Genomic DNA, 25,644 nt, shown 5'->3' with positions numbered 1-25,644 from the left:
GCCAATAAAAATCGTCGTTCTCACATTATTGACACCCCTGCAAAAAAGCAAACCAACTTGCGCTCTGCATAGCAAAAGAATGTTGTGAATAAAAAAATGGGAAATGTTCAGAAATCGCAAGAGTTCCACAGCTGCCCGACAGATGGCGCCGGGGGTGCTCTTGCACGGTAAGGGACCGCAAGAGGTTGTGCTTTGCATTACGTGCTCTTCACATCAGTGTTTTGTGGACGCATTTCACCGGTCTATGCAGTTGTCTGCTACGCATTTTAAGACATAGATTTTATGTAGATTTTGGCGGCAATGCCATGGAGCTGCAAAAAGCCATTTTCGTCGTTTAGGAATCGGAGGAGTGTAGCAGTTCAGCCATCTCAGGAGTGAGAATGGGCTCCGTGTCTCCACTCCTGGGAGTTGAAAGGCATAAACTAATTCCCCGGAATTTCGGCGGGGAAGACAGTGCTTGTTCCACAACACTGGCCTAAAGGGGCATCTACCCGTTCCCTCAAGCGTGTTAATTATGAGAAGTTTGGAAGTGCCTTCTGTGTGCTTTTAAACCAGTTGCCACTCGAGTATAGCGCGGCATTTCTTCCAGTATCTGTGCGAGCTGACGTTCCTGGAGGACGACCCGTACCTTCAGTACCTGCCCAGCATCGTTGCCGGTGCGTCCTTGTGCCTGGCAAACCACACACTCAACCGATTTTCGTGGGTGAGTCTGACTTATCAATCGGTTAGCGCTCTTATTCCTCGTGGTGAACGGCAATGAGGATGTAGCTACAGAAGTAGCGGTGCTAACACTCCCCCACCACTTAAATGAGCTGTGCAACGATTTTAACGTTAAAAAAACTGGCATTTTCTGCTTTTGATATTGTTCACCTTGTCACAAAAGGCAAACACACCTCCTTTCATCGAAATGTTCCGATTCCTCCGCGTAATAGCGAGGGAAAACTTGGAATATTTCCCGACCTGCAGCCACGAGCGGCGGCCATGAGAAACAAGCGGCGTGACGTCACTTGGGTAGTTGTAAAAAAGATAGCAAGTTGTGCGAATACCTGCTCGATGAAAGGTAACTTTTCTATAAATCTTGTCGTTCCAAAATATATATAAATGCGTCAAAAAACCTGGTATCATCGACAAGACTTTTATTATACGGAGGTTTAGTGGCGTTATCTATCCTAGGTCCACAAAACCGCGAATAGCCACCAGAAGCCGGAGCGGGAGGGGGACAGCGCCGGACGGGCAAGGACGGGTATGGCCGGACCCGGATGACTTTCCTCCTTTCACCTTATATTTCGCGGGGCGCCCGCCAGCACGTGGTCACGTGGTCGCGATCGTATGAGTTGTCGCTGATGGCTCTAAAGAGGGACCTTTTCCGGAACCCCCCGCCTACTCAAGTGACGTCACTGCGGACGTGACCCGGAAGACGATGTACGAGTTGAGAGGCGGCAAAAACCTGGATATTTTTCATTTTTTAAAATAAAAACTAGGGTATCCAGTCAAAATCAGTTTTTTGTAGTTCACTGCAGAAGTGTCAGGCATCAACTTTCACAATTATTTAACCAAAGCCCTGAAATTGTTGCACAGCTCCTTTAAAGGCCGACTTCGGGCTTTCCACTTTTGCTGTCCTCCTTTCCTATATGCTCTCCAGTTTTTACCTCGCCCCAACTTGGCTCTTCTCGCAGCTTAGGAGAGGGGAAAGCTAAGAGGAGTGTCTTCCCTGCAGTAAACCGAGGTTGTACGTCGGCCTTTCAAGAGACAATGGCATCTCCGCAAAATTCCTTTAATTTTTGGCCAGGCTGTTTATATGGTGCCGGGAGTCTACCAGCCAGTTCAACGCGTGTTTCGTAAGTTACGACAAATAACGAGTAATAGAGGTAGTACCGTCAGTAGCACAGCACGAAGAAGAAAGGTGTATGTTCACGGCGTAAGAAAAATGGTCAACGTTTTCAGTGAAATTTGTAGCACATTTCGCGTTTTGTTTTATATGAATTCAAGAAAACTTAGTTCGAAACTGTGGAATTTGATTCCCGCAGTTTCGAAGCCTGAATTTCCATGAAATTCAGGCTTGGAATTTAAATTTCAACTTTTGAACCTTTCAGTGTTCAATTCAATGTTCAATATTCAAATTTTTCTAACTATCTATAAACTATTTTGACGTCTTTGGATTCGTACGTTTCAGAAAGCTTAACATTTTCGAATTATTCGAAACATTGAACCTTAGCAGAGTTATGTTGCAAACTTTTCGAATTCTGATCTAGGAGAGGTTTGAACATTTCGCAACCTTTAGAACTGGAACTTTGGGAGGTTCGCGGCATCCCTAAAAAACATTTGTAAAGCTCTTGAGGGTAACTTTCATTGCTTCGTGCTTGTCGATGCGGACGTTCCCGTTGTAGGTCCTGCAACAGATGCTGCGATCGTAGACTTTGCGTGCGGCCGGGGCAAGCACAAAGTGACGTTGAAGAAGACACTAAAACTCCGACGACTGCGGAGATGCGAAACATCTTACGACTACTTCGAAACAAAGTGGAGTGCGGTGGCGGTGACAGTGTTCTTGCAATGCCTGGAGCAATTCGAGGAGAACTCGTGCCAGGATGAAATCATCTGCAAACTTCCATTTAGTTATTCTTTTACTCGACAAATCGGCTGCAAGATGTTCATAACCAAGGTGGGTTTGATTAAATGTACGGTCAGAGTCTACCGTAGTCTTACCATCCACCTTCAAGGTGTTGGCACTATTTTTTTTTCCTCTCTCGCTTTTATCGAATTACCACCATATCAGATTTTTTTTGCTGTCCCCTTGACTTTATTATAGCTAAGGATTACTGTAGTTTGAACGCCACGTGACCAGAGAAAAGAGTGAGCGCCACTGAAACCGGCTGTTTTTGGGCGGAGAGAAAACGAATTTCCAGCCAATATATTTCGAGGACACCTACGCACTTATGAGTTGTGGATGCGAAAGCATGAATGTCGACCTTCCGTTCCCTCATTTCGTCTGCGGCGTCATGGCGTGGACGGCCAGATTTTGCTTGGCGACAGCAGAGCACGAGCTCTCGTGAAGTGCCCGTGCCGCGCTGAGCTCGGCCGTGCATTCTTTCTTGAGCTTGCCCGGACGGGCTCTGCGGTCAGGCCCGCACTGCCGCACCTTGCCAAGTTGCTGCGTGCGCTGCGCCACCATGGCGATGGCTTCCCTGGTGGCGTCCAGGGGAACTACGCCGCACGAGAGCCGATGGGAGCCTCGTTCCTTGGAACTATGACATGTGCCAGCCAATGGGCCATCAGATTTCTGCTACAGACGATATTTGGACGGGGGAAGGTGCCGTTTGGCGCCGCTTCAATGCTGATGACTGTGGTTCGCTCCATGGGTCCAGTTAATGCTTTCGCATTAAAATTGTGTTATGGGTGGTTCGGCTCATGTAGGTCATGTTAAAATGAGAACCTCAGTGAGCATAGATACCCTGCCGCCCTCGTACAGTAGTTAGTTCTTCATTGTACTGAGAGCAAGACTGCCATTTTAATGCTCTAGCTGTGACGTTCCATGCGAGTGTTTGTTTTGCATGTTGTGCTACTCACACTCCAGTTTAGGTGGGCGGTTCCTTGACCACTTGACCGATTGCGCAGCGGGCAAGCGGCGCGCTTGTGACTTTTTATGCAGACCTTCATGAGCCATAGTTTGGGCATAAAAGCCATTGAAGTCTGCTGTGCTTAAAGGGGTACTCCCACAACATTTTTTTCAGCCACCCGAGCTAACTCGGTTTTTTGAATCGCCGGTCTTTTACCCCCTCTGGTATACTTTTTTGTATCGCAAAAGTCAAAATAGTTATTGTGAAATGAGCAAATGAAGGTTAGGTCAAACGCAACAATCAAATATACCTGTGCTTTTCAGTTTCACATTACAGACGAGCAGGGAGTATAAATACTGTATTCCCACGATTGTAAGTGACCCCCCACCCCCCCCCCCCCCCCCGTAAAAAAATCCACAGCAGCAAAAAAGAAAGATTATAGTTTAGAGGCACATTCCATGGCTAACATGTGAACGGCAGGGCGTCTCTCAAAACCTCGGCCTCCAGCATGCATTCGATGCCTTCTGCCGTGCTTTGGTCGGTCACGCACATGCGAGGCGCACGAGATGCCGGAGAGTTATCAAAGCTGGAGGAACAACTGAAGCTGCCCCCTGTCCTTCTTTCTCTTTGTCTGCTACTAGACAATGATTCGTCGGTATCGTCCTAGAAACTCTCGCACTTAGCAAATGACCGCATCTTACGCGCTTCCACTGTGATCGCATCGCCCGTCACGGGCAGCAGCCGATCGCGCGCTTCTGCGACGTACGTTACAAGCTTGACCTCTAATTTTGGAAAGCATCTGGACCTATCCAGACTTTGGCCCTCGGAAGCCACTCAGTTTGTTGCCATGATTAAGCCCCTCTGCCGTTGCAGACGCTGCTAGAGCACCACCCGTTTTGACGGGTCGAACTTGCGTCTAGCAGCGCTGTTTTCGGTCGCTTTCGTATGAAGTATGGGCCGTAAATGAGCACCGAAAACCGAAGCTGCCTGGATGACAAGTGTCGGTAGAAACTTATTTGGCTTTCCAGCAAGCTTCCATGACCTCGACTTTCGATCAAACGATGTGCGACCGTGCATTTTGCGAAAAGCGGGGGAGTGAGGCTGTTCCATGGTCGTTCCGTAGGGGCTCTTGCGTCAAGTGCCGTCACCCTTGTGATTCAGGCGCGTCCGTTCACCGCCGAACATTCAGGCTGGTTTGCAAATGGAAATAAATAATACATTTTTCTGCAATAATGAAGAGGAAAAGTTGTATAATGAACGTCCAGAATAGCGCAATGCTACAGGTTCAGCCGGCTGAACTCGAGCATTAGTGTTCTTGATGTCACAGTTGATTCATTTTTGTCGGCTGTGGAATGCTTTGTTTCTACGACTCAACCTACAATCGTGTAAATGCAGTACAGCATGCCAAGCATGTTTCATGCTGCAGCATGGGTGGTTGATCGCGCTTCCAGAACATTTATTCGATGCCATGAAACTGCTTGCAATCAGTGGGAACCTATTCTACATTCCAAAAATGAACCCCTACCTGCCGCTGGCGTCACTTTTTCATTGTTGCCAGTAGAAACTTTCAGTCTCAAAGAAAACCGTGGACAAACAGTGTAAATTTAATATATTGGCGGAAATATTTTGGCCAAACAATTTGGTTAATTCGGCAGTGTTTGTTGTGTGGGGGCTGGTGGTAGTCCCCAGGAAGAAAGAACAAGTTGAAAGATTAAGATAACTGTTTATTATGGAAAAGAAAGGTTTGTCTGAGTCAGTGGGACCGGCGGAAGCAACTGGAAAGAGAAGAACGTGGGCTTGGAGTACTTTGAGGCTATGGCAGCGGGCGAGGGCGAGGCTAGTTTATGAAGTGAGGTGTAAGGTTACAGCTGCGGCGAACAAGTCTGCTACCGGGGCTTGCGAGCAGAGTCGACTTGGCTGGTGTTTACATTTGGGCGACGGGTAGAACTGAGGGCAAGAAGAATGGACGGTGCTTTGAACGGCGAGGGCTCGTTGGCTCTAGAGAACTCGGGTTGCGGGGAGCAATTCGGAAGGAAAGAACATAGCGGGGGCGGCAGAGGGAATGGAAGAATAACAGACAGCTACGGTTAACATATGCTCAGAGTTGAGTCAATTTTGAGGGAAATCTGGGACTATAAAGAAAACGCAGGAGTGCCCCTTTAACTTCCGCAATCCATAAGTATTTTCCTCTTCATTGCGTGCAGTCCTCGGACCTGGTCTTCTACTCTGGCTATAACGTGGAAGATTCAAGGAGTGCATCCACAGCCTGCACAGCAGCTTCTGCAATGCTGGCACACAAGCACAGCAGGCCATCCAGAAGAAGTTCATGTCCTCCAAGTGAGTCTACTGCACTGCATGCCTTTTTGTTCTGTGCTCCCTTGTGAGCCCTCGAATTTCATTGTCAAGACTCCTGTGACAAAAATGACCATGTGGGGAACATCGATTTAAAACTTGATATCTTGGCCTTGTCTGACCGCTTGTTTCGAGAAAGCAGCAACGATTGACGGTACTTCGGGCATGGTGTGAAACATCCTTTGCAAAAATGGGAAGACGTTGGTGAGAACATCGGAGGTGGCATTGTTGCTGTCACGCAGTATAATCACTGGTAGTACCATTGCGTTCAAAACAATGCGGTCCTACTTCCTTTGGGAACTCCCAAGTCCCTTGTAGTTTTACAGGGAGCTGTTAAGGGCTAGTTTCCCCAGCTACCGTCATCTATGAGAAATGGCGGCAACCTTTTCATTGTCATCCTTGAGGTACAGCTTTGCTGGTCTTCCTTCTTCACCAGAGTGTAAAGGCTGAAAGTTTTTTTCAAGTTTATCTAGGGGAACCCTTTTATGGTATTTGTGGCAGTGAAAAGGCATATTACCCGGTGTTCAAGCAAAGTTAAAACCGCAGCACTCTGCTAGCCCCCTGATGCGAGATAACCAAATGCCACATTCTTCAATAACTCTATCGTTCCTTTGGCTTTTCGCAGCAGCTGTATGGTGATAGTGTGTGGGAAGCCGAGGAGGACGACGGCGCGCGAGGGGCAGGAGCGGAGGCCGGCGGCCCAGTGCGTGTGACAGAGGGCACGTGAGATTCCGCCAGGCACTGGGGCAAGACACGGACGAGGACTGCAACGGCAAGGCACAGCGACCAGCCGAAACAGTAAAGTGATTTGAATTCATTCTTGCTCGTGTGACTTCTTGGGAGGGCGGACCAGGCAGGGACCGAGTGGGCAGCAGTATAGTAGAGCGACCCACACAACTGGCGCCCAACGTGGGGCCCGATTGGTCTGCTGCTTGTTCTGTTCGTCCCGGGGAGTCACACAGATCTATTGAGCGTTCAGCGTGGTGTAGAAGGGTAAACGCTAACGATGCCCCCCAAGACGAGGTCGACCCCCAATAGGGACGAGGACGACTCGTCTGAGAGCGGAATTCAGGAACCGTCTGACGCTGCGGGGGCCGGAGAAGGCTCTAGTACGCGAGCATCTCCAGATGCTGGGATTTTACCACCAGCTCCAGCTGGAGGCGCGGCAGCTATCGGCGAGTTTATGCGCGCCATTACGGCGATGATGGAGACGTTCTCGCGACAAATCGCGACGACTCCAGGAGTCGCGAGTGCCGCGCCTATGTCTCTGCCCCGACCGCGGTTGTCCGTACCGACGCCGACCTACGCGGGATATTCCGACGGGAAATCGGTCCACGATTTCTTACAGGACTTAGACGCGTATGTAGCCGCGTTGGGAGCATCAGAGGAAACGGCCTTGGTGCAGATCGTGCCAATCGCGTTAACGGGCGACGCGTCGCGCTGGAGACGGTTGCAACGACCGTTTCTATCGATGGCGGACTTCCGGACGCGGTTTAGGGAGGAATTTTTGCCCCCTGATTACGAGATGCGGATTAGGGACGAACTAGCTAATCGCACTCAGCACCCCGACGAGAGCCTCGTGGAGTACGTTCGCGCGCTCCAGGAGCTCTACTCGAGGGCCGAACCATCCGCGTCTGACGCAGAGAAGGTAGCTAGAGCGATACGGCAATGTCACCCTAGATTCAAAGCCTATCTGCGCGGGCGGGATTTCGCGGATCTGGAGGCACTTGCCAGAGAGGCGCGAACGGTCCAAGCGGGCTTGCTCGCTGAGCTGCATTACCGCCCCCCTCCGAGGGCCGAGGAGTCCCTAGAGCCAAGATGCGCGTGGGCAGGACGCGCCGCAGACACTAACATTGAGTCGCGGACAGCGTATACGGCCGTTGCGGAGCGCGGTCACGGGGTAACTATAACGCCCCGGGCTTTGGACCCCTTCGCTTACGAGCAAAGGCGTAGGGCAGCCAACGTAAACTCGGCCCGAGTGCAGACCCGTAGGGGTGGCGCAGTGGTCAACCACCGCAGAGGCGCGACTGGTCACGACAGTCGCGGGAATCATGACTCACCGCGGTTTGCCACAGATGAAGTGTCGCGTGAGAGTAACGATGGACAGGTTGCGCGTAACGACCGGCCACAAGTCAGGTGTTACAACTGTCACCGTCTTGGGCACATCAGGCGGCATTGCACGTGGGTAGCGTCTGGTTCTCAGGGTTCCGAGGGAAACGCCAGAGGCCGGCGCCACTAATCAGGTCCTCTGAGTCGAGGTTGCCGGCCGCTGCCGAGGCCCAGTATCAGTGTGCCGACAGGGCGGAAATTGTGGCCGGCGACCGCGTGGCGATGGCCCCGTCGGCGTGTCGGGCTCAGAGCACGACACCTGAGAAGGGCCCGTACGTGCGTGTAGAGATCGGTGGTAGAGAATATTCGGCACTAATTGACACCGGTTCTACCCTTTCTCTAATTGGCGATAATGTGTACGAGGACTGCCGTAACAGGAACCTTTGCGCGCGGGAACTTGTAACTCCGCTGCGTTTAGCGACAGGATTGGCCGAAGCGCAAGGGGCGATCCGCCTTCACCTTGACCTTGACGGCAGACGAAGGAGGCAACGCTTCGTTTACTTGCCCGGTATGTCGATTCCTGTTATTTTGGGGCAGGACTTCGTCTGTCGTGAGGGCATAATCCTGGACTTGAGGAACAACGGGTATCGTTATCATGCGTTTTCTCCTCTTATTCCCTTTGTTGCCCGTTCATCTCTGGTGCAGGGAATGGAACGTTCGCTCGCTGCGTCACGCCAGGAGCAGGCATTAGCTGCGCGAGTCGTGCCCGGGAACGTCGAAATGATAATTGCGTCTTTCGATGGGCCCGCCGACCAACGGCGGATGCTAGCGAACGCCTTGTCCCAACACGCAGCTATGTTTACCGAGAGACCGGGGCTTACGACTGTTTTACAACATAAGATAGATACAGGAGAGGCCAGGCCGTGGGGGTGTAATCCTAGACCACTAAGCGTACATAAACGGGCCCTCCTAGACGCGGCTCTCGACGAGATGCTGGACACAGGGGCGGTGCGGCCATCGCAGAGTCCCTGGGCGTTTCCAGTAGTTTTGGCGCCAAAGAAAGACGGCACCGCGCGCCTTTGCGTTGATTACCGAAGACTTAATGAGGTCACTAGAAGGGACGCGTATCCTTTTCCCTCTATTGAGTCTATAATGTATTCGCTTGGAGGCGCGAGGGTTTTCACCACGCTGGATTGTAGCAGGGGCTTTCTCCAGATCCAGGTGGCGCCAGACGATGTCCAAAAGACGGCGTTCACCTGTTACAGGGGGTTATTTGAGTTTACGCGTCTTCCGTTTGGGTTGTCGAACTCGCCGTCGAGTTTCCAACGGCTCATGGACATCGTGCTGGGCGATGCGAAATTTAACTTCGCCATGGCCTACATGGATGACGTTGTGGTATTCTCCAAGTCGTTCAAAGAGCACCTAACTCATCTCGAGATCGTCTTAAGGCGAATGAGTGAGGCCGGTCTAACAATTAATCCAAAAAAGGTGCAACTGGCCGCCTCAAAGGTAAATCTTTTGGGCTTTGTCGTAGACAATGGTACCTTGAAGCCGAACGATGAGAAATTGAGGGCCATTCTCGATTATCCACCACCGCACGATGTAAAGAGCCTTCAAAGGTTTCTGGGGATGGTTGGCTTTTACCGGCAGTTCATCCCGATGTGCGCGGAGCTGGCGCGGCCATTGAATTTGCTGCTCCGGAAAGGCTCGAGGTGGGTCTGGGGTCCAGAGCAGGGTGCTGCCTTCTCGTCTCTTGCGAGGGCAATAGCAAGCACCGCTAGCCTTCGGTTACCAGATCTTAATCGGCATTTTGTTGTGCAGACAGATGCGAGCGACTACGGTGTCGGAGCAGTATTGCTACAGGAGCACGATGGACAGTTGCGCCCTGTGGCATTCGCTAGTCGAACGCTCACACCGTCGGAACGCAACTACAGCGTGACGGAAAAGGAGGGGTTGGCCGTCATGTTTGCTCTGAAGAAGTTCGACCTCTATTTAGACGGTACGACTTTCGTTATTCAGACTGATCACGCAGCACTTACCTGGATTCAGAGGCTAAAAGAGCCCGCGGGAAGGCTGGCCCACTGGGTACTAACCTTGCAGCGCTACTCGTACACGGTTGAGTACCGAAAGGGATCGACCAACAAGGTCGCGGATGCGCTCTCTCGGGCGCCCCAGGATGGTGGTTGGGAGGAGATGACGCAACCAGAGTGTAACGAGAAGCGCGGGAAGAACAGGAGAATGTCTCCGGATGCAGGGGTGAGGTCTCTCACGGACGGTTGGGAGGAGGCGAAGCAACCGGCACTCGTAGCAGCCTTAGCGCGGGGGTTCGTTATGGGCCAGGCTAGGCAGCTTGGCTTCAACGTTCCTTGCACCCAATCTCTCGTGCCAGCACGTGTCTTCTCTGCCGGCCGCCTGTCACGTGCTCTCTGCCTCGTCTTTCACCCTCGGCTCCCACAAGTGCCAGGCATTGCCATACTTTTATTTATATCAAATTCGGGTGGTCAATCGTCGGCAATTTATTTTGCCAGAAAGCTGGCAATAGTGTTTCCTGCCTGCCAATTCTTCCGAATTTTTTTAGAAAAGTATAAATTGGGACTAACTCTACAATTTTACAAATCTTGCTTCAAATTTTACAAAAATGTGACAATTTTTTTTTTTCAAATTTTTTTTGTAAAAATTGCGGTATATTGCACCGCCACAAGAGGGCGATAGGTACCATCCACGGCAGCGTCGTGGTTTTTACTATTTGTCTATCCCGTGGCCACGGATCCAAAGCCAATCCAAAGCCCAAAGCCTTTGTTCATGTGTTTGGCGGCGCTCGTTGTTTCGACGTGTTGTGCCTCGCTGTCTTGGCCAGTTTCGTGGCAAGCAGTGCGGTGTATTTGTTGCACGTATATTCATAGCATTTCCCTAGTCGCGTTGGCTTTGCAGCCGAATGGCGCACTCCAAGCCTCAAGAGAGGTACTTTCAGGTGTTCCTGAAATCCTACATGTTGAAATTCCCTTGCTTCGTGCCGTCCAAGACGGGAGAGAAGTTTGCATTCTGTCACACGTGCACGTGTGATGTAAGCGTTTCGCGCGGTCGCAAGGCTGACATTAAGGTGCACATCGCTTCGCATAAACATTAGGGATAAGTGCCTGCCTCTTACAACTTGCCCCGCGGCTGCGGGAGTTTTACGAATTTGAAAGTCCACAGCTTGGCAAGTATGGTGTTCGCATTGCCAGTTTCTGGCTGGTGCGCACAGTTCAGGTGGTGGTTCTCCTCCGGCAAGCAGCGAAAACTTTCCGGCGCTTTTCCGCCCGAGCGGCCAGGCGAGAGGGCGCCAGACTGTATCCGGTGTCATCACCTCCGAAATGGGTGGGCTCAGCGAGAAAAACTGAGCAAAAGAACAATACAAATCCGAAGTCTCTATGTGGCATATATGTGGCCCTGCGGATACGGAGAAAGGCATTGTGTACAAGATCCCCTGCCAGGACTGCGGCTCTTCGTACATTGGGGAGACCGGACGCAAGAAGATAACCAGGATGAAAGAACACCAACGTGACGTCAAGTATTCCACGAACGCCACCCGTCTCAAGACCACGCGTGGACCACAGGACACACCTTTGACTTCACAGCCGCGACGACCTTGGCGAAGGAGGATAGGTGGGGCCCACGCAAATTACTTGAGTCATGGTTCATTCGCGGAGATAAGACGGCGTGCAACAAGAACCGTGGCCCCCTCCCGGAAGCTTATATGGACCTTCCCGATAAATAGGACTGCGTTGACCGGAGCTCTCTCATTCCTGTGTATGTACTGATGATGCCTCCCGCATGGGAGGCGAAACGTATAATGAAGCTGTTTTTCTTGTTATGTGAAGTCGGTGTTCTTATTTTAATCGTGGCAATTTGAGTTAGTTGGTTCAAGGTCGTAGACCAGCGCCAAAAAATAGACGGGGACAAAAAGTTGACGTAAATACTGGCCCCGTGTTGCACCAGTGTTTACGTCAGCTTCTTGTCCCTGTCTATGATGTGAAGTCACTTGAGCAGCCAATACTCGAGCCAGTCCAAGCCATTGGGACACGGGTGACGCGGCAGCAGCTGCAGCAGCAGCCTCGCTATCGGTGTCTCGCGGTCAAGCGGCGAAGTAAACTGCCACCGTCTGGCGTTCCATGTTCAGTTGCTGAGGGTCACGTGGTGTACTGCCAGCACGCTTGTGGTTGCCGGTACCACCGGCTCGGTCTTGCCGGCGATTGACCACCCGAATTTGCCATTTGTGTGGACACTTGGAGAGAGTGCAGTGACATACAGTAGGCTCGCAACAGTTCAAACTCGGATATGCCATACTTCTTGTTAGTTTGAACTAAATTTAAAAATTTGGGTTGTCTCACTCTGTTTAATGCAATTTTTTGATCAAATTTCATAAGCCATTCAATTAAAACTGCGTTTTCATGCAATTCAGTATTTTTTTCTAGCTGACCCCATTGGGTGTGCTTCTTTCCAAGCATCGGTGCCTTGCGGAGGAGCAGCACCTCGGAGCTTGTAACTGCGGGTGTTACTTTTCCGCAGTGCTCCAGTGCTCGTTAAGAAGCACGCTCAATGGGGCCACAGCAGGGGACACATTAGCAATGTAAGTGCAGCAGCTTCAATAGCAACATGCACGAACGCTGTGACGGGGCAGCCGTGCCATAGCTGCGGCGTGCGCGGAAGTTGCCATGCAAATTGCAGTGCAGCGCCTGTTTTTATTGCTCGTGGTTTTCCTCCATGTGGAGGAAATCATAAAATATTTCCATTGTATGTCTAGCCATTCATGCACCAAATTGTAACGTTATCTTGCATCGTATTTAAATGAATTTCTGATAATTCGAGAGAAATTCGGCGCTTCCTGGAGCTTGAAATAATGATTCTACTGTAGCTTCCAAGGTGCCCGATTGTGTGATTGGCATGGCAGTGACTAGGAATGCAGGTGCCTCTTCTTTCCTTTTGGTAAATTGCCGCTTCTCGTTGCACATTGTTTCCTCCTGCTTCAAAAATACATTGCTTGTGCATGTCATTGGAGTGATCGGTCAGGCAGGGCCTGTTTATGCAGCAGACGACAACAAGCAGGAACGTTTGAAAGAGCAGACGACAGTTCAAATGATGAGGCGCCCGTTTGGACTTCAAGACTCGCTGAACGTAGTCCGCATGTGGTCCGTACAGCTTAGCGGTTTGCCCGCGTTCATGTTCTCGACTTCACCACTTCTCCTGGGCTAGCACAACTGCACTGTTTCTGTGTGCTAGCTGGAGACATTCTTTGTCTGGTCTTTGTCAGCGTAGCTGAGCTGGTGTAATTATTGCCGCGCGCAGGGTCACGGACTTGTAGAAAGTTCTCGTTCATTCTTGCTGCGGACATAACTATCGTTCATCCCTGTTTTTGTTGTTCTAGAAAGTGCTTGTTCATTCTCGCCCCGAGCCCGCTACGCTCGAACCTTCTCCGCCGAATCTTCGAGATAGTGACTCACTCTAGATAAGAGGCCGCCCGCGACCTTGTCGAGTCAGTCTCGCCCTAGCGCTCGATTCTGCTGACACGCCGACTTCGACGCCCGCGACGCTCTGCTTTCTTTCGTTTCCTTCTTTATTTTTGGCACAAGTTCGCCACATTAAACGTTTATTTCTCCCTGTTTATTTCCTGTTTTCTTTTGGTCACCACCCGTGACGTTTTGGTGGAGGTGCGGGGTACCGCATGCCCGTACAGCGTTCCCCTCCCAGGGCCCGCAGTGCAAGCCCGATTCCAAGCCCTGTGACAAGACCACTCAACGCGGAACCTGAAACTCGGACCAGTCGCCGCACCCAAGGTCTACACCCGGAATACGGACTTCTGCCACCCAGGACCAGGCAGCCTACGAGGCCGACGATGGACGACCAGCAATCGCAGTCCCCGACCGCCGCCGCCGTCGTCTACCTGCCTGTTGCCCAGCGAACTCCGACGACCTTCCATGGCGAGACCCACGAAGACGTAGAGGACTGGCTCCTGCACTACGAACGTGTAGCACGCCATAATGGATGGACCACTGAGCAGCGCCTCCAAAACCTCTACTTCTCCTTGGAGGGTACCGCGAGGCAGTGGTTCAAGAACCACGAGGCGTCGCTTACGTCGTGGGACACCTGTATCGCTGGCCTGAAGGAGACATTCACGAACCAGACACGACGACAGCGAGCGGAAGACCTCCTTCAAGTCCGAACTCAAGGGCCCAACGAAACGGTAACCAGCTTCGTTGAAGACGTCCTCCGCCTGAGCAGCCGCGCCGACCCTCAGTCCACCGAGGAAAAGAAGCTGCGTATCCTGATGCGCGGCGTGAAGGACGACATTTTCGGTGGCCTCGTACGCAACCCACCGACGACGATTCAAGAATTTGTAACCGAGGCGACAAACATTGAGCGTGCACTGCAAGCCCGAGCCAGCCACTACCAGAGGCTACCCGGCGTCAGCGCGGTTCCGCCGTCCGCTTGCGACCCTGGCTCCAGCATCTCCAGCATTCGCGAGATCATCCGGGACGTCGTCCGGGAGGAAATTAAGAAGCTCCTGCCTGCTACCCACCAGCCGGCTTCGGTGTCAATAGCCGAAGTTGTCCGCGACGAGGTTCAGCGGGCAATTCAACTGGAGGCTCCTGCCAACGTAGCTGCACCCGAGGAGCCCACCGTGACCTACGCCGCAGTGGCCCGGCGGCCACCGCCTCCTCCTCGCGCCTATGTCGCGCCGCCCCGACGCCAGTCTCCTGCGCCGCAGCACGACCGACGCCGCGACGTCCAGCCCCAGTACGCCAGCCAGGAGCCCCTTGTACCCCGGAAGACCGATGTGTGGCGAACGGCCGACCGACGCCCGCTCTGCTACCACTGCGGGGAAGCCGACCATGTGTACCGCCGATGCCCATACCGACGACTCGGGCTGCGCGGATTCCACCCAAACGACCCGCGCCCCCGGTATGGTGAACGCCCTCGGGAGATCGACGAGTACCTGCGACGACCCCAGTCCCCCGAGCCTGCGTTCCGCCGCGAGTTCCGGTCGCCATCGCCCCGACGTCCAGCTTCGCCGATGCACCGACCCCGACGTGAAAGCCTGTCACCCCTCGCTCCTCACCGGGGAAACTAGGCGCGGCAACCCCTGGAGGTGGAGTTGCCGAAGACAACCGACGTAAAGAGCCTCCAAGAACGACGGAGCGCTCCCACTCTCCCGACCCCACGCATCACAACGACGCTCCTGCATCGGTGTCCAACAACCTGAACGTTGTGATCGACGGCCTCGACGCATCGGCACTCGTGGACACCGGAGCAGACTACTCAGTCTTGAGTGGGAGGCTCTCCCGCCGCCTTCGAAAAGTCACGACGCCGTGGGATGGACCGCAGATACGAACCGCCGGAGGACACCTCATCACGCCTGTCGGAAGGTGCACCGCTCGCGTCGAAATTCACGGCGAGACGTGTCCTGTGAAATTCGTCATTCTACAAGACTGTTCCAGAGACGTCATTCTCGGCATGGACTTTTTGTGTGAATACGGCGCCGTCATCGACCTTGGAGAAAACAGACTGACGTTGCGGACACCTGTTCCGCCTTCAGAGAAACTCCAAACTGCGTCAGCCGCCGTCCGAGTCGCTGCCGACCACGTGAATCTGCCGCCGCGATCAAGTGTTGTCGTACCTGTCGTGACCGACGCAGCTACCCGTAGCGAAGTTCTTCTGGAAGGTAACCTCCAGTTGCTCCTGGGAAGAGGAATAGGCGTCGCACGAGGAGTAGCTGAACTTCAGGATGGCCGCACTGTGGTCCTCGTGACGAACTTCCGGAATGAAACGCAGCACCTCACGAAAGGTTCAGCCGTTGGCCACGTCGAGGAACTCCGAAACTCCGCCGAAATCGCAATCGCCGCCATTACTGATGAATCCTCGCCACCTCAGCAAGACGGTACGTCGCCAGCGCAACTCGACATCGACCCTAAGCTTCCGGACCCAAAACGACGGCAGCTGATGAACCTCCTCGCCGAATACCGTGACTGCTTTGCGACGTCGTCGAAGGTACGCCAAACAGCCGTAGCGAAGCACCGCATCATTAGCGAGGACGACGCGCGCCCTGTGCATCGATCACCGTACTCCGTTACCTCCGTTAAAGAAAGGGAGAGTCTCCGTTAAAGAAAGGGAGGTGATCCAGGAGCAAGTTCAAGAGATGCTGAACGACGACATAATCCAGCCATCAAGCAGTCCGTGGGCCTCTCCAGTCGTACTGGTTAAGAAGGACGGAACGCTTCGGTTCTGCGTGGACTACCGGCAGCTGAACGCGGTGACGAAGAAAGACGTCTACCCACTCCCCCGAATCGACGACACGTTAGACCGGCTGCGCCACTCTCGATACTTCTCATCGATGGACCTGAAGAGCGGCTACTGGCAGATCGAAGTCGACTAACGGGACCGAGAGAAGACAGCTTTCGTCACGCCGGATGGGCTGTACGAGTTCAAGGTAATGCCCTTCGGACTATGTACGGCGCCAGCAACTTTCCAGCGTGTTATGGACACCGTACTGGCAGGACTGAAGTGGCAGAGCTGTCTGGTCTACCTCGATGACGTCGTGGTGTTTTCCAGCGACTTCGACGAGCACTTGCGACGACTCCGAGCTGTTCTTCAAGCCATACGGACCGCTGGACTCACCCTCAAGCCGTCAAAGTGTCGGTTCGCCTATGACGAACTGAAGTTTCTAGGTCACGTGGTTAGCAACAAAGGCGTGCGCCCAGACCCTGAGAAGACTCGCGCCGTCGCGTCATTTCCAGTGCCGACAGACAAAAAGGCCGTGCGAAGATTCCTCGGACTTTGCGCCTACTATCGTCGCTTCGTTCAGGATTTCGCACGGATTTCCGCACCGCTTACAAACCTCACGAAGGACGCCGAGAGGTTCGAATGGGCCGAGGAACAGCAGCAGGCATTCGACGAGCTGAAGCGACGACTCCAGACGCCTCCGGTTCTTGGACATTTCGATCAGGATGCGGACACCGAGATTCACACTGACGCAAGTAACGCAGGACTTGGCGCGGTACTAGTTCAAGTACAAGAAGGCACCGAACGAGTCATCGCCTACGCAAGTCGGACACTGTCCAAGGCAGAGAGAAATTACTCCACGACTGAGAAAGAATGCCTTGCGGTCGTCTGGGCTATCACGAAGTTTCGTCCGTACTTGTACGGAAGCCCGTTCCGCGTAGTCACGGACCACCACTCGCTCTGCTGGCTTGCGAACCTCAAGGACCCGTCAGGACGCCTCGCTCGATGGAGCCTCCGGCTACAAGAGTTCAACATGACTGTGGTTTACAAGTCAGGACACAAGCACAGCGACGCTGACTGCCTGTCCAGGGCCCCTGTCGAAACACCTTCCGGCAGCAGCGACGACGATGATGACGAGTGCTTTCTAGGGGCAGTGAACACCGATGACATGGCACGACGTCAACGAGACGATCCGGAGCTGCGAGCCTTAATCGAGCACCTGGAAGGGCGCGGAGTTACCGTACCCCGTGTTTTCTCACGAGCCGTGACGACCTTCACCATTCGGCAAGGTGTACTCTACAAAGAGAACTTCGGGAACAACAACTCGCCGTGGCTGCTGGTAATACCGACCGACCTTCGAGGGGAGATCTTTCAAGCATGTCACGACGACCCGACGTCCGGACACCTTGGATACAGCCGGACACTGGCCCGTATTCGTGAAAAGTATTACTGGCCCAAGCTCCCCAAGACCGTCCACCTGTACACACGATCATGCCACGAGTGCCAGCGACGCAAGAAACCTCCGACGAGGCCGGCCGGACTCCTGCAGCCTATTTCTCCTCCAACTGCACCCTTCCAGCAGATCGGAATGGATCTACTTGGTCCTTTTCCGCCTTCGACGTCGGGGAACCGCTGGATCATCGTCGCCACAGATTATCTCACGCGGTACGCCGAAACGAAAGCTCTTCCTTCGGGGACTGCTGTGGAAGTTGCCAAGTTTTTCATTGAGTCCATCGTCCTCCGGCACGGCGCTCCAGAAGTTCTGATTACAGATCGCGGATCATCGTTCATGGCACAACTGACCCAAGAAATCCTCCGACTCAGTCACACCAGCCATCGTCGTACAACTGCGTACCACCCGCAGACCAACGGGCTGACGGAGCGACTCAACAAGACAATCGCCGATATGATCTCTATGTACGTCGACGTAGAGCACAAGACGTGGGACGAGGTGCTTCCCTACGTCACGTTCGCCTACAATACGGCGGTTCAAGAGACCACTGGATTCACCCCTTTCCAGCTGGTACATGGTCGGAAGGTAACGACCATGCTGGACGCCATGCTGCCCCATGAGCCATCTGACAACGAGAGCGACGACGCCCAGGCGGTTGCTCAACGCGCCGAAGAAGTTCGCCAGCTCGCCCGACTCCTGATTCAAGACCAGCAACGCGTCGACGCCGGCCGCTACAACCTTCGTCGCAGGGACGTCCACTTCCAGCCCGGAGATAGGGTGTGGGTATGGACGCCCATCCGTCGCCGCGGCCTCAGTGAGAAATTGCTGAAACGATACTTTGGACCCTACAAAGTGCTTCGTCGACTCGGGGATCTGAACTACGAAGTGATGCCCGACGGAACACGGACTTCGTCACGCCGCCCTCCACGTCCGGAAGTCGTCCACGTCGTGCGACTGAAGCCGTACTACGCTCGATAGGACTGTGGACCTTATGTGTTCCAAATGACTCTTTAGTTTACCGTTATTTTTATTTGTTTTGTTTTCGGACTGCATCGGGACGATGCACTTTTTAAAGGGGGGGATAATGCCGCGCGCAGGGTCACGGACTTGTAGAAAGTTCTCGTTCATTCTTGCTGCGGACATAACTATCGTTCATCCCTGTTTTTGTTGTTCTAGAAAGTGCTTGTTCATTCTCGCCCCGAGCCCGCTACGCTCGAACCTTCTCCGCCGAATCTTCGAGATAGTGACTCACTCTAGATAAGAGGCCGCCCGCGACCTTGTCGAGTCAGTCTCGCCCTAGCGCTCGATTCTGCTGACACGCCGACTTCGACGCCCGCGACGCTCTGCTTTCTTTCGTTTCCTTCTTTATTTTTGGCACAAGTTCGCCACATTAAACGTTTATTTCTCCCTGTTTATTTCCTGTTTTCTTTTGGTCACCACCCGTGACATTTTGGTGGAGGTGCGGGGTACCGCATGCCGGTACAGCGTTCCCCTCCCAGGGCCCGCAGTGCAAGCCCGATTCCAAGCCCTGTGACAAGACCACTCAACGCGGAACCTGAAACTCGGACCAGTCGCCGCACCCAAGGTCTACACCCGGAATACGGACTTCTGCCACCCAGGACCAGGCAGCCTACGAGGCCGACGATGGACGACCAGCAATCGCAGTCCCCGACCGCCGCCGCCGTCGTCTACCTGCCTGTTGCCCAGCGAACTCCGACGACCTTCCATGGCGAGACCCACGAAGACGTAGAGGACTGGCTCCTGCACTACGAACGTGTAGCACGCCATAATGGATGAACCACTGAGCAGCGCCTCCAAAACCTCTACTTCTCCTTGGAGGGTACCGCGAGGCAGTGGTTCGAGAACCACGAGGCGTCGCTTACGTCGTGGGACACCTGTATCGCTGGCCTGAAGGAGACATTCACGAACCAGACACGACGACAGCGAGCGGAAGACCTCCTTCAAGTCCGAACTCAAGGGCCCAACGAAACGGTAACCAGCTTCGTTGAAGACGTCCTCCGCCTGAGCAGCCGCGCCGACCCTCAGTCCACCGAGGAAAAGAAGCTGCGTATCCTGATGCGCGGCGTGAAGGACGACATTTTCGGTGGCCTCGTACGCAACCCACCGACGGCCGCAGGTGGTCCGTACAGCTTAGCGGTTTGCCCGCGTTCATGTTCTCGACTTCACGACTTCTCCTGGGCTAGCACAACTGCACAGTTTGTGTATGCTAGCTGGACACATTTTTTGTCTGGTCTTTGTCAGCGTAGCTGAGCTGGTGTGAATATGGCTTTATAAACAAGCTGTTAAGGTTGGCTTGCACTGCTTACGGACGAGTGACAGCTCTCGGGATCTGTTGCGACAAGGGAACACGCCAATGCCGTCCTTTGAGTAGCTGCGGAATGCTTGCCGTTTGCATTAAGTTACATTTAATTTATTTGTGCATCATTTTTTCTTTTCTGGCTCGAAAAACTTTCGGAGGTGTTACGAACGACCATGTCCCATTGGTGGTAACATCCATTTGACGTTGCAAATACCACAAAACCTTCGCCCTGGTAAATTGCAGTTCTGGAGCTGCCTCATTAATGGCGCCAGCGTGCCAGTGCATTTAGCCGCCCCGCTCACCCGCTCTGTGTAGCTCAGTCGGTGTGGTGTCTGGCTGGGAATGGCTTGTTCCTTGTTCCATCCCCATCCGAGAGTAATCTTTCCTTTGTGTTTTAATAACGGGCCTATACGCTTCATACAAGTTCAACCTACGTGGAACAGTCGACAGTTGGAGCAGTTCTAAAATGGGGTATAAACAGATTCTGCCTTAAAAATGTGGAGCCCTACTTAGACCTACACCCTTTCGGTGCTGCCTGCCTTCCCGAGTACTAGCACGCTTACCGCCGAATGCACAAACCTTGCTCTAATCGAGGTGACCCTTCACTTCCTCGAGGAAAGCGAGATGGCCGGCGCTGGCCAATCCCAAGGGCGAATAAGCAGCCTAGGTCGCCTATTCGTCCTAGCGATTGGCCGGCGCCGGTCCTCGCGCATTCCTCGAGGAAGTGGAGGGGCGCCTCAATTGGGGCGAGATTTGTGATTTCGGCGCCTAGTTCAGTGAACGTCCCTTGGATGTCCTAAGGAATCGCGGAACAAAGTGTGCTGCTAGGATTCTTGTCGCTCACACCCAACGAGGTAGAGGGGCTTAGAGCGATAAACCGGGGTTCCGGTCTGCACTCGAAAGTGACCCCCATAAGGAGGCTGCCATTGTACGCAAATTTGACCACACGTCACATGACCAAACCAAATACGTGACGTCACAGGAAAGATGGCAGCGCCCATGCAGCGGCTGGCCCCAGCTGGGCCGGAGCTTGTCGGATGCTTTGTTGGTTGTCGTTCGTCTCGGCGAGTTGATTTCAGACGCGGAAGCCGTCATATGAGGCCGGTCGAAAGCGCGTTCAGAGTTCAGCGTGGTGTTTGACGTAGGTATAACGTGAAAATATGGAGAAACGGTGTGCATTTCGCTGGTGACCGACCGGGATATTGCCACGGAAGAGACAATCTGACCTACGTTGCTCGGACCTCGGATTGATTCGGATACCACTAGGATATAATTTAAGGCGACGTTTCTGTGCTCTCGTTGACCATCGGAATCTTCGAGGTTTGCAGTGAAGCGTGTGCAATATATTTGGATACACAGTTTAGCGACGGAAATTGCGTGAGTAGTGCTTGGCGGTGTGTAATCGCGGTGCAGCTTCGATCAAATGACCGAGGGCTCACTTCGGTTGTGCGGCGCACCGGAAGGCTGCCTTGAAGCTGGTAATTCCCGTGCCGTGCTGAATGATGCTGTGCTGCTTACAAATTGTTCCGGCGTAGAAGTGCACTTTCACGGAGCACAGGTGTGCGGCGCACCGAAGAGCTGCCTTCAAGCTGGTAGTTCCTGTGCCATGCTTTAGGTGATGCTGTGCTGCTTCCGAAATTGTTCCGGCGTAGACGTGCACTTTCACGGAGCACAGGTGTTGCAGTTGGTATTGATCCCGCTGGTCTGCCGCACGTTTCGTCAACACAAACGTTTCATCCACACTCGTTACGCGAATTGCAAGCTGTCCGGACATTTCACCGAGCGTGTTACGTACCCAGCTCACGCCGCTTTGTGGCAACAGTCTGCAGTGGCTCATTACCAGAAAAGTGGTCCCACATCCATTTCAGTTCAGTTCGTCCACGGCAGTCGCCAAACCCCGAAGGAGAGGATTTATTCGGACAGAATGCCACTAAAGCAATGCAGCTTCTTCAGTGGTCAGGATAGATTCTCTTCTGCTAGTTTTGTTATACTGTCACGGATCCTTGTTCCAGTCCTATCTTCTATCAATATTCACTATTCTGGGACAATGCAGGTCATGCTCAGCTGTAATCGTATGTTCAGGTGGAGGTGCTGGGCACTTTCCCCGTAGCCCTTCACTCTGTGTGAACCCGGCGGCTCTTCAGCCGAGTTACCCAATAATGGGACACGGCTGGCGGACTATTCTGCGTCTTATACCCCTGTCGAGCCGTAGGCAAAGTCCTGACCCGAGCCTGGCAGAACAACCGCAATACGACCGAGTACCACAAGGAGTAACCTTGGAAATACACCACGAAGCACCTGAAATCCGAGCCAGTTGCTGCTACCAGGAAAAACCACCAGAATTCGGTCTCCTGTCAGAAACTCCGAAGCTGACTAAGCCAACAATGACAAACCTGTAGCAGCAAACCGTGTCCCCTCCCACCATTGTTTGCATGCCCGTCGCAAATCACACTCCGACGCTTTTTCACGCAAGCTGTATGAAGACATCAAGGACTGGATTGAACAATATGACAGTGTCGCCCGCCACATTGAGTGGACAGACAACCAGCTCCTGCAGAACCTATACTTCTCGTGGAAGAAACTGCCGGCGCTGGTCTGAGAACCATGGATTCTCCTTAACGTCATGGGAAGTTTGCAAGATCAAGCTGAAGCGCGCATCCGTCAGCCAACATCAACGAAAGAGAGCCGCATTCTTGATTCTGTCCAGGACACTGCCCCAATGAGAGCGCCACCGCACTCGTGGAGGATGTTCTGTGCTTGATCAAGCGCCCACGCCCACGCCCACGCCGGCCTTGATGCTACAGAAGACAAGAACCTAAGAATCCCATGCGCCTCACATGAGGGACAACACCTTCGGCAGCCTTGTCCGCAACCCCCAACAACAGTCGAAGTGTTCATATCACTGAGGCTTCCAACATGGAATGTGCACTGCATGCCCGAGCCTGCCACTATGAACAACTTCCCGGCGTCTCGACACTCGAGTTGTCCAGCTACTATTTCGACGCCAGCCTCCCAGGCATCCACGACATCACCCACGACGTTGTCTGGGAGGAGATCAGGACGCTACTTCCTGCCATCAGTTGCCCGGCTTTTATTTTGATTGCCGAGATTGTTTCGGAACAAGTTTGACAGGTATTTCAACCGAGGCTTCTGCGAGCGAAGCGGCATCTGACAAACCAAGGGCAACTTACGCCACAATGGCACGACGACCGCCACCGGCTGCCCCTTAGTATTCAATGCCAATTCAATGAGACACTCTAACGCCGAAGCATTCTTGACATCGTGTGTAGGTCTGTGCTCAACAAAGTACACCGAGGAAAACGTAGGTGATGCGAATGTGCGACCGAAAACCACTTTGCTACCACTGCATGAAGCCAACCATGTCTACCAAAGCAGCCCGTACTAATGAATTGGTCGGCGAGGGTTCGTGCCAAACGACCCTCGATTACGTCTCAAGGAGCGACCACGGGAGATTAAGGATTACCTTCGGCGATCTTTGTCCCTGATGCCGAAGGTGCTGAATCGAAGATTCTGAATCCCTGATTACCCCAAAGCTCCTCATGTCCATCACCTCAACAAGAGGTAAGCACGACAAAGCAGGTGAGCGGCGATGCAGTGACAGTGGATTTGGTGTCGGTTGTCGTCCAAGGACAATACCTAAAAATTTGCTGACACCAATTTTCTGTGTCCACTCCACGAAGCACACAATTTCCAACTTTGATGGAGAATGCCCCTGAGTGACTTGAAGGAATAAAATGGTTGGTTGCCCTCAAAAGTGAACTGCAAGCATCACCAGACTTGGATAGCAAACAAAAATTGTTGCCAGCTTTCAAGTCAACGGTACAGCGAAAGGCACAGCCATGTAAGCAATACATGCCCGAGCTTGCTACATTGATGCCGAAAACTACCAGGAAAATTTTCGGATTAGAAGCCAGCCCTGCAGCTTCAGTGCACATGACGTATGATTACAAGACAGCATCAGTCGGTCAAAGTTGCTACTCGACCAAACTGAACACCGACGTGCCAGGAGCGTCATCCGACAACAAGGTCCACAGGTACTACGTCTGAACGCCTGACACGAGACTGTCGCAGAAAGAACTCGTTATGGAACCATTTACTAAGAATCAATAATTATATAATCAAGTGGAAATAAACATATTCGATACACTAACCAGATAAACATATTTCCGCTTGCCTTCATGCCTTGAGAGTCTACACACCAAAAATTGTGTCCATTTCACGCTCTGGACCTTACGAGGACACTCGCTTCTCTGACTCTTCAATATTAATTAAGGGGTCATACCAGACTGGCAGACTTCTTGCAAGGGGCTGCACTCGTTCAACCTTTCCTGAACATGTGGTGCATCCGAAAACCAACTGCAGTGATGTGAAAATGTTATTCATTAATTTATTCCTTCCAGGGGCCTTCGTAGGCATTGCAGAGAGGATACTTAAAACTACACACATGATAATAGCATTAAAGCACACTGCTGTAACTTGTCAATTGGAAAAACAAACACACCTCTGAGCATATAGCTTAATAGTATGTGTCGATGCATTGTTATATAGCATGACACTTCCTATATGTATGACACAATAGACCCTTTGCAGAACCTTTTCAGGCAACACAACCGTCACCATTTTTTTCGGCGCAAAGCACACGAATGGGCCCCAGTTCATGTCGAACGCCAATGCAGCATTCGAGTCCAATAGTTGCTGAGCCGAATTCACAGGGATGGCGGACATAACATTCTTGTCGAACAAATACCCAAAGTATGAAAGCCTGGGGTAATTACAGTAGTAGCTACTGTAATTTGTTTCATCAGAATTCGGCAGACGGCAAAGGCTACGGTCTCGGTGAGTCAATACACACATTGGAGAGAGGCACATGACAGCATATCACCAGAGTGCTCGTCTGCACAGATCTGTCACACACCTTCGCTCCGTCTCTCTGATTGCCTCGAGGGGGCTGTGGCGGTTGGCCTTTTCCAAGTTACGGTGATGCGAAGTATAGACAGCCCACACTTTTAAAAAGAGTTTATTGAAGAGGCCGAAAGGAATGGTAGTCAACATTTTTCAACAAGACTGCTCTCCAGGCAAGGGATGAACACAAATATGAATCATCTTATCCAGGTAATTAGAACAATTAAATAATTGACCGACTAATACAATGCACTCTTGATGGAAAAGAGTATAGCTGCAATAAATCCTACAAAACAGAAAAAATGCGCAGTTAATTTATGCATGCACCAAAACAGTTGTTCTTATAGCAAGTCGAATAGCTTTGAAGCAGGTGCCTGCAACGATTTATTCTTCCCCATACTCAATAAAACGCCAACCTCGTAGCTGAAAATAAGGGTGCACTTCGCACTCACACACACAAAAAAAAAAAGGGAAGAAAAGCGATCGAATGTAGAGTCGTGGATTAGCACAAAAGGTTAAAATCGCAGGAGGTTCCTCGCTAAAAGTTGCTATGGTTGTTCGGTGACGGAGGGCTGAAACAACTTCCCTTAGGCCCTAACGCGACGTATACATTTCGCGTAGATTCTCAGATATTTCAACGTTCAAACAAAGCTAAGAGAATGCGAAAATTTCATGTTAAAAGCACTCAAAGTTCTATCGATCCTCGGACACATCCCGGAATCCAAGCACCGGTACGG

The 25,644-nt window shown here is 52.4% G+C and overlaps 1 protein-coding gene across 2 annotated transcripts in view; it reads left to right on the top strand.

Moving 5' to 3' along the window:
- LOC115332903 (cyclin-A1-like) overlaps positions 1 to 25,644 on the top strand; it is a 39,936-nt gene that overhangs the window by 13,635 nt on the left and 657 nt on the right. For both annotated transcript variants that reach the window (XM_042289910.1, XM_042289909.1), the window contains 2 exons: positions 590 to 703; positions 5,759 to 5,891. In XM_042289910.1, coding sequence (XP_042145844.1) covers positions 590 to 703; positions 5,759 to 5,891 — 247 coding nt within the window. The remainder of the gene's footprint in view (positions 1 to 589; positions 704 to 5,758; positions 5,892 to 25,644) is intronic.

Source organism: Ixodes scapularis, unplaced genomic scaffold (assembly GCF_016920785.2).
Source record: "Ixodes scapularis isolate PalLabHiFi unplaced genomic scaffold, ASM1692078v2 PGA_scaffold13__105_contigs__length_92229423, whole genome shotgun sequence".
Classification (NCBI taxonomy): Eukaryota; Metazoa; Arthropoda; class Arachnida; order Ixodida; family Ixodidae; genus Ixodes; species Ixodes scapularis.
This window is presented reverse-complemented; position numbering and strand designations above follow the sequence as displayed.